This window comes from Corythoichthys intestinalis, chromosome 11, assembly GCF_030265065.1.
Source record: "Corythoichthys intestinalis isolate RoL2023-P3 chromosome 11, ASM3026506v1, whole genome shotgun sequence".
Taxonomy (NCBI): domain Eukaryota; kingdom Metazoa; phylum Chordata; class Actinopteri; order Syngnathiformes; family Syngnathidae; genus Corythoichthys; species Corythoichthys intestinalis.
In genome coordinates this window covers 25,796,461-25,806,282 of record NC_080405.1, presented here as the reverse complement: position 1 = coordinate 25,806,282, position 9,822 = coordinate 25,796,461, and the positions used below count along the sequence as shown (strand labels likewise).

Genomic DNA, 9,822 nt, shown 5'->3' with positions numbered 1-9,822 from the left:
AAAAACATGCAGGATTTTAACACGCCGGATGTAAAAAGTACGAAAGCTGTACCGCATACAAAGAGTAAGGATTGTCTCAGGAGTGATTTATTCGAGGATTCAAGGTAATGCTTATATTTTTCGTACCATGCTTGCATTTTGAAACCTTGTGTAAAAAATCAATGGGAGAATGGGAACCACTACGACATTGGCGTCATTCTTCGACATATGTACATAAAATGGATGCGAAACTGCCCATTTTTTTTTTCTTTTAACAAAGAATCGAGACGGTTTTACTTTCATATCTATAAAGCGGAGATTGAAGCATTTATTCACAAGAATTTTCAACGGAAAAAGCTCTGTTTACAAATGGCGGCCGTCGCATTGACTAACAGACTAGCCTCATACTCCGACATATTTACGTAAAAATAAATACGTAACTGCCCGTTTTTTTGCTCTTTTAACGAAGAATCGAGACTGTTTTACATTCATATCTATAAAGAATTCGGGGATTTAGGCATTTATTCACAAGAATTTTCAACTGAAAAAGCTCTGTTTAAAAATGGCGGCCGCCATATTGTCTAACAGACTAGCCTTATACTTTGACATATTTATGTAAAATAAATGCGTAACTGCCCGGTTTTTTGCTCTTTTAACAAAGAATCGAGACTGTTTTACGTTCATATCTATAGAGAATTTGGGATTCAAGCATTTATTCACAAGAATTTTCAACGGAAAAAGCTCTTTGTCTGTGATTCCACTCGGTCAGCTTTGACAGCCACGCCAACAATGCAGGCCCCCCTATTAATCGGCCTCGCGCTCCATCAATAGTTATGAAGTCTATGAACTTCAACTAAGTGTATATGGACATTAACTGTGAAGGCTGCAAGGTTTTCTTTACCTTTTTTTTTTTTTTTTTTTTTTTTTTTTAAATAATAAGGTGTGTCCTGCAATATACTGTACATCCATGAGTACATTTTTACTACAGCTTGAGTGTCCGAGGATGAAAATGTGTCGGAACTCTTCTTAATACTAGTATGTTGGTGATCCTTTGGGGATTTTTTTTAGCATGTGGGAATTTACCCTATGAAGTAGTATACTGCATTAACTATACTTTGATCAGTTAAATCTAGTCTGACAGAATTATCTTCAATATCAATCCATAACAATTACTATACAAATGACACAGAAAAAAAAACATGAAAACAGTTGGTGCATTTTTTATAGAGCAACACAGGAATGTTAAATTGTAACTTACAGGGAAACAAAATTTAATGATTTTCTTCAAACGTAAAATAATACATTTACTGTGAAATTGACTTCAAAATCTAAGACGTATTACTGATATTATTTAGATCGCACATTTCAGATTATTTTTTAAATTAATATTCCAAAAGTTTTGTTTTTGCCAATAAAAGAACAAAGGGTCCGTGTTGTGAATCCATTAATGAAGTCACAAGATAAGCAGGAGCGCATTTTCTATTGGTTTTGAATGACACTTGACTTTCTTCATATTCACTATTAAAAAAAAAACAAACAATTTATGACATTCAGTCACAAAGACACTTTTTTTTCCAAAGCTATACAAAATGAAATTTGTCTTACATCTGTACAACTCAAACATACAAATCACGGAAATACTGTTGTTTAAACAATCACTGACGTGACACGATTAGGAGGAGTCAATTGTGCACCCTGCTTCCTTTTGTGAAGGTATTCATTTTTCCACACGATTGTGAATTGCCCAGATGATTTCCAGGGAGAAAACAGGGATATCGCTCCAATTTTTCCACCTTTCACTCCATTGCATGGGTTGCCACATGACAATAGATAACCCAGTAAGGAACTGACTGATCCAGAAAAAATGAACAGAATGCAGAACAGCTGCAGTTTGGACGGGCAAGTAAAAACAATATCCAGTGAATACGTTGGATTGAAGCTTTAGAAGTTGACAACAGCAGCTCCAAAATAATGTCAGTGTGCTACTTGTGGCAAAATCTCACTGGGCAGCGCTTCTTGGTCGAGTATCACATTAGGATGCAAGAAACCATAGCGTGAACATCTGTGATGATGAAGGCCTGCACATACAGCAGATCTTGGCGCCACACTTCCAGTTTATTACCAGTTGAAGAGAGAGTTCTGACCCAATGTCATAAAGTAAATTTGACTGCTGCCTCCTGACTGTACTGATGCAAAGAAGACCTACAAGAGAGAAGAAACCTACAGATTAACCAGCACCAATGATTTTTACCAACACCCATTGTTATCCAGTAGTTCATTTAAAACGTCTCATGGAGAAGGTTTGTGAAGTGCCATGTATGCCTGGTATAACAAGTATACATATTTTTACTGCATTTTAACTACGTCTGGTGATACGTTTGAAAGCACATTGGCGACGTTATGGTTAATTAATCTGAATAAACTAAGGCTGCAACAACTAACCGATTAAAATCGATGAATAAATTAGTTGCCCAAAAATTTGATTGATTTTTGCCCGCAGATATGAGCAATCTGGATCGGGTCCTTGTTTGTGTGTCATGTGAGGCTGCGCGAACCGCCAGTGATTAGAGCAAGAGAGAGAGAGTTCACTGCTGCAACTGTTGCTTTTGGGTTGCTAAATCAATAACAATATGAAGAGTCGAGAGTTAGATTTGTCTCTGCGATGCAGTAGCAATTTAATTTTGTTATGTTTTCAGTTTAATTTAGCTATTACCAGCTTGCTATGTTGATAATTGCGATGTTTGTTTACCTCTTTCCGTCTTACTGTGAAGAAAGAGGAAGTGACGATCTGCCCGCAATGTTATTTACGTCATCAGCCATTGTGCTGTGACCCGTGAATTTAATGCCTGTTTTCACACACAACACTTCCCGGGAAACTATACTATACTAAGACGCGACTCGGTAAATGTCCGCATGATCTTTGTGTCAGTCGACCCGGGAAATTGCTTTTACACATAAGGGCTGCCCGTTTAAATCCCAGGATTTAAACAGTGTTCAGGTGTATGTGAAAGGGGCTTATGTTTACGTATTGTGAACAAATGGCTTATAGTAACATGTTTGAACATTTTTACTTCTATGTTTTTCGCAGCAAAACATGGTAGGCTTTATGACCAGGTTTTGCGTGTTTTCTCAGGGAAACCTTGATGTAGTAATGATATACCTTGTCATTCCTTTCACATAAGAATTTGAGTTTCTGGGCCCTTTTGTGCATGAAAACTCCCTCCAGGTTTCCTGTGTTGGCAGACCGGAGCTCGATGGCCTTCTCTCCCCATCCCATCACTTGATTGGATTGGAGGTAGGCTACACACAGAGGATGACAGCAAATGTATAGTATGTGTAAAGTGAGCCCGTGTGTGTAAAAACTGCACTTCACCACCATGGCAGGTTGACCTTAACATTCTAATTAGATGAGTTGCTGAATAACTCTGAAGAAACACTTTTTTTTTTTTTTAATTCAACCTAAACTTTCAGGAAACAGATTGTGTTCAACCTCAGAGGTTCCACTGTAATGTATATGGCGGAAAACACAGACAAGACTGAATAAGCAGTTTCTGCTCTTGCACTCCTCTTTAAAAGAAACTACTGTATTTTAAGCCAAAACAACTGTTGTGTTTGATAGTACAATATGTCTATATGCTGCCATAGCAGATTTATGGCGCATTAAGCCCCCGAACTATTTTTAATTTGTCCGTTTTACCCTGAAAACCCGTTTACAGACATCCCGCAACCGCTTTTGTTTCAACCCAGCCATAAAACAAAGGTAATTAATTCTATTTATTATTCAAAATGTCTGTCATTTTTAGCTTAGAATCAGTAATTGATGTCTCATATTTCGTTAAAACAAAAAAACAAAACGACTATAAAAAATTATTTACTCACATATTTTAAACTTTTAAACAAATTATGTCACAATGAAAAAAAAACAGTGTAGTAAAAAAGTCACAGATATCTACCTCATAACTATCGCTTAATTGTATTTTTTTTTTTATTACTGTCGCATTTTCTCCGATATGTTAGATAATAAATAATCGATCCAAACAAAAAAAGTTGAAAAAAGAAAATCTCGACCACTGCGGGTCTGCGATTTCTGCATCGCGACCCTTGTTATATTACCATGTTTCACGCATAAAATTCCCCAAAAATCCAGCTGTGGCCATTCACAGCTATGTCTTGACACTCAGTGGTACATGCCACATGGAGTTTTTGGATCGAAACAAGGTAAGTACGCGATAATATCATGTTAAAGTCATGGCGACTGTAATTCTGTTCTTGCGTGCTCTCCAGATAATGTTTTTTAAACAGCAAAACCCTTTTTAAAAAAAAAAAAAAAAACCTCCCATTCAAAATGTTTCTTCCCCCAGAAAATTGAGATTTTAAGCTTTCCAATGATGTATCACACATGCATATCGGACAATTTGGAAAGTTGGTTAAATTAGGGGTCTCAAAGCAGAACTTCAAGTCACCTGAGTGTTTTCCGCCATATACAAATTTGACTTACATTATCAGAGGCATGTTAAACAAATGGGGAGCTGTACGCTCTAAAAAAAATTAAGTCTAACACGATTGCAAATTATAACCACAAATATTAAAAGTTAAAAGAATAACTTTCTGACCATCTTGAACTCAAAATCTCACCGACAGATGCAGGCATCTCTCCCCATTGCAACACAGTATCCTTGGTGATGCGGCCGTAAGTGTCAATGTAGACGCCTTCATCTTCGTAGCAAACAAGAACCTCTGTTCCGGCACTGTTTGGCAAAATAATGATGGCATGTGGATGGATTGAACCTTGGATCTGTCAAACACACAGACACATTGAGAAATCTCATATAGTTTACATAGAAAGCTAAAATAAATAAATAAAATAAAAAGCAGACAAAATTTTAGATTGCAATGAAATAAAGAAAAAAAAAGAAGGGACAAAATTTTAGATTGCAATGAATTATTTCCTAATAGCCAATGGTTAAAAGATTTTTTTAAAAATTCATAAACATTTAGGTATTTACATCTGCGGTATATTATTTACTATTCTTGTACAGGTGCCACATTAGCTGTTTCTGTCATTCAGTGCAGTCTCATTCCATGGTGTTTCAATGTGCTGTACAGTGACAGTTTGTCCACTTTTTCTACTGTCAAAGTGGGAAGAACAGTGGCTTATTATTTTCATTTCTCCTTGATACATAAAAAAATGTAATCACCATATAGTTCTGAGCCATTTTTAAACTGATTGAGAGTATAAAGACAACACCAACAATGCAAAAAAAAAAGTACAAAATATAACAACATGGAATACTGGATTACAGTAATAACTTCAAACTGTATACAGTATGTGTACTGCTACATGGTAGTAATAAAAAATAAGAAAGAAATAAGAAATGTACTTTATAGCCCATGCCTTTTTTTTCTTTTTTAAACAACAATACTATTATTCAATAATGAGAACGTACTCATAATCAAACCCGTTAGAGGAAAAAAGTTTAAAAACTCAATGATCTACAAAGGCTAGACATAATTAACTAACCATGCTATAGTGAACACATCATATACATCACCGCAGTGTGAGCCACGACAATCCTCAGCATCAGCACAGGCATCCACAAACGCAATGCAATCTTAATCCTTTGTCTTGGAATCAGCATGGTTACATCGCTCACAATAAACCGTCACAGATGATAAAGTGAGTGCGTGTGCATGTTAATCTCTGCTACTTTGCGTAGGTGAGTTTCGCATTATGTGTGTTTGTGCAAGTGGCATAGCTCAGGTGGGTGTGAAGGGTTCTCAAGAGCCCTTAAAGACAGTGAACTACGTCTAACTCTGTGTGTGAGTGAGTGAGCGAGCGAGATAAAGAAAATTTTAGAGAACAAAAAGGAAAAGGTGGGAAAGCGGAAAAGCTTAAGGCACAAGTGTGGTAGACAGCTGATGAAAACTGGCTTAATATACTAGAGGCACACACGCAGGCACACACATGTAAGGAAAGGAGGACAGGATGTGTGTATTTTTAGTATTTCTCCCTCCTAATGTCCAACTGTACCACTTTCACCCAACCACCACCCTCATTACTGAAAGTAGCACATGGTTGAGATGACTGAGTGTAGGTGTGTTGAAAGAGAGTGTAAGCCTGCATAACATTATTTTGAGAATTTTACATATATTAGTAACTCATTGGCTACCAAATTAAAGGGCCTCTCTAATGCAACAAATATTGATGCATACAATACAAGCCTGACTTCAAAAGAAGGTCTGCAGCAACTTAGGCTACGTTCATACTACAGGTCTTAATGCACGAATCCGATTTTTTCGTGTTTTTCCGACTCAAGTGAGGCATTAACTTGACGGTCTGAACGTGACAAGTTCCATAGAACTGGACCATTTCAAATCTGATCTGGGTCACTTTCGTATGTGGATCAAATCCGATCTGGGCCACATTTTTCTAGACTGTCGCGGCGGTCTGTACTGTCCAGTCTCTCGAATCGGAATTCATGCAGCAATTACGTCATCAAAAAGCGAGAGAGATGCTACAGTAGTGGTGCAGCTGTGCGTTATTAGCGCCTAGCTTGCCTTGAACACGGCTTTTTAGGAAGGGTCGGACTTGACAACAGTCATAAAAAAAAATTAAAATGGGTTGAGGATAAGCCTGGGAATGATCGGTTTTCTCTCTGCTTTATATGAGCAATATTTCAACATTGCTTACATGGCCGAGAGTCAGGGCAAACTGCTCGTATGTGTGTGTGACATGCACGGACAGTGCGTGCATGCTATCGATCCATATACTTTGAATATAAGCCTAGACGGGGATTATTTATGTCTGTTATTTTTGTCCTCTTTTTGAAAAGCAAAATATGATATCCCTGGAATGACGGATGACAGCCAGCATGTGTGGTCATTTGTTTTGATGCTTCTGCGCATGCGGGTTGTCTTGCTCAGCGTGTGTCGGACTGCGAATTAGTGCGCATGCGTGATACTTGAACGGTCCCAATGGACAAAGGCAGTCTGAACGGGCACGCCAAAAAAACAGATGTGGCAAAAAATCAGATTCATGCATTAAGACCTGTAGTATGACCGTAGCCTTAGACTTGTTTTATTGTGGGTGTGAGCTAATTGCAGGAACACTATGCTTTTGCTTACAAAAAATGGAGCTCTTGACAGTTGTTACAGGCAAAAGGTACAAAAATATTGACACTATTGAGTTTTTGGAATATTTGAGGTGGGAGATACTCAGCCTACTTCATTGTTCCCTGGGTCTGCGATGGTGAGTCTGGACCATTTGATTACCACCTATTTTACAAGGGTTTAGTTAGCTAATTGTAGTGATGTTGAATCTTTGTAAAAAGGTTGAAAAGATCATGTTAACACAAGTGGTTGCTTTTACAATGTTGAAGGCTAAAGGCTATTTTCATAATTTATTTGTTGTGTGAGAGAAGTTGAGAGCCATTTTAATCAGACAAAAGATTGTTAAGTTTTTGAATACTGAATGAGTAATTGAACATGGTTTTAAGGTGTTGTTGTGTTGGCATGAGTATTAAATAGTATATGATAGCCATATTATGAATTCCAACTTAAAATGTGTTAAAAAAACCCAAGCATTTTTTAAGAAGACTTGACATGGTCATTTTAGATTTTCATTTATTTAAAGATTGCTCCAAAACGTATTGATATTATTGAAAATTATTTTTTTTTAAAAACTATACCGTTTTGGTGCAATATGCCCTCAAGAACCATGCTGGAATTGCAAGCAAAAGTAGTGAGTAGTTCTATTATGAAAAGATTCATAAGTATAAGTAAGTATTCATAAAAAATTAAACTAGGTATGAGAAAAACAAACAAAACTCAGTAGCCCAAGACTGGCCACACTGAGCAAAACATGACAACTAAGAATCGACAAAGACAAAAGAAAAGCAGGAACTAAATACAGTTAGGCTGAGGAACACCCGGACAGGACACAAGTACTGTAGCTGAGGGAAGCTTTTTGGTTGACCGACACAATACAGAAAGAAAATATACTTACATGTGTGGGCAGGTAGAGGTCATACGGCGTACCAGAATCTACATCAATTGCATGAAAACCAGACGAGGAACCATAGATGACCTTTAACCTTTGACCTTCCTCCACTGTCAGATCCACAGACAATGGCTTTTGTGGTAAAGACCTAAAGGACTGAAGAGAAAAGAAACTTATATGAGGACATAAAGGGCACAGTAAGCTATTCATAAACAGTAATCCTTGGCCCTTTTCAGAGCATGGAAACAAAAGTAGCTCAGGCCATTATGGATGTAAAGAAATGGGGCACAGCATCTCCTGCGAGTGGGAGTTTCATAGCCTGAATATCATACCTGCCAAATAACAGCACATACAATCGAATTAAAAAAAAAAAAAAAAAAATGGCAACCTGTGCCTTGTTTTCCATGAGTATGAAATACAACATACAATTAAATAAAAATGACAAACCTTAAAGGCCATGAACTTATGGTAGGGCTTGGGCGCCCAGGCATAAACCTCCACTGCATTCTTCAAAGCTATTACAAGGAACTTGATCTTCTCGTAACGCACTGCACAGAGAGACACAAAAATATTGATAAGAAAACACAAACTAAAATGGTAACCCACAGCATCCCCTTTACCTTGGGTTGGACATAATGTATTTTATTACTTACCCACTTTATAGTGGATAGCACCTTCCAAATCCCCAACAGATGTCCAACCCTGCCTCTTCTCCACTTCCGGGTCATTTCGGAGGATTTTATTTCTTAGCCAGGAAAGGTAGTAAAGTCTCAGCTTGTTCTTTTTACCTTGAGACAGTGAGATTACAGGTATGTTTTACATCTTCATCGACTATCTTCAAGGGTTGTCTCTTTACTAGTTCATGAACAGTAAATTGATGATGGCCAATGTAGTCAAATCCAACCATTTCAATCATACAACTGACAAACCTGATATAGTAATGAGCACATTGAGTCCTTCAAGCACATCCATTTGCTGAAACCTTCTTCTGCTAATGAGTGAATAGACCTTCCCCTGACCACTTCGGTCCAGCAGCCAAAGGCCATTTTCTGTTCCCACCAACAAATTCACTCCTGTAAAGCAAAGCCAACAATAAGCACACCTCACATTTGACAAAACAAAACATACATCCGCAGTCTATGCCTTCGAATCTATTGGCGCAAATGTGTATTGAACCGAAACAATTGAATATGCTGTATAACTGTTTAACATAAGGAGCATAAGAAAACGACCAACCCCAAAGTCCAGCACAGAGCACTTCAGTGGTGAATTTCTTCTTGTATTTGCGAATCTCAGGACTTTCACTCTGTGGCCGAATATTAGTTGGGTTCACATTCACAACAGAGCCCTTCCTGTGGTTCTCTCTCTTGATTGGTTCTCCTTTGCCACACGCTGAAAATATTTCAATCATTTCCATTTGTGTATTATAACACAATATATATAACCTCCTGCTATTATAACTGAAGCTATATCATGTAAAGTTTTTTTTATGTATTTGTTTGGAAGTGTTCTCACTTGGGCTTTGTGGTGGTGAAGATATTGGGATCAATCTTGGATCGATCAAGGAGAAGAAAGAGGAAGATGAGCTTTTACTCCCTGGACTTCTAAACACCTGAAGGGAAAAATAGAGGAAACGTGAGCCATTTAAAAACGTATGCATAGACGTCACAGTCGTTTCACTACATTCCCCGTGAAAAAATGTAACTAATATCACTAATTCAGAGGTGCCGGTCCTCGATAGCCCTTATCCAGCTTGTTTTCCATGACTCCCTCCTCCAATACACCTGAATCAAATAATCAAGATCGTTATCAGGCTCCTGCAGAGCTCGCTGATGAGCTGATCA

General features: G+C 37.7%; 1 protein-coding gene across 3 annotated transcripts in view; it reads right to left on the bottom strand.

The window, feature by feature from the left end:
• Positions 1–816: 816 nt before the first annotated feature.
• The window catches only part of LOC130923691 (mitogen-activated protein kinase kinase kinase kinase 4-like), a 53,669-nt gene continuing 44,663 nt past the window's right edge, over positions 817–9,822 (bottom strand). For all 3 annotated transcript variants that reach the window (XM_057849585.1, XM_057849588.1, XM_057849586.1), the window contains 9 exons: positions 9,494–9,590; positions 9,215–9,370; positions 8,908–9,051; positions 8,632–8,766; positions 8,426–8,526; positions 7,985–8,134; positions 4,615–4,774; positions 3,140–3,279; positions 817–2,181 (listed from right to left, as the gene is read on the bottom strand). In XM_057849585.1, the coding sequence (XP_057705568.1) occupies positions 2,098–2,181; positions 3,140–3,279; positions 4,615–4,774; positions 7,985–8,134; positions 8,426–8,526; positions 8,632–8,766; positions 8,908–9,051; positions 9,215–9,370; positions 9,494–9,590 (1,167 nt within the window). In that variant the 3' untranslated portion in view covers positions 817–2,097. The remainder of the gene's footprint in view (positions 2,182–3,139; positions 3,280–4,614; positions 4,775–7,984; positions 8,135–8,425; positions 8,527–8,631; positions 8,767–8,907; positions 9,052–9,214; positions 9,371–9,493; positions 9,591–9,822) is intronic.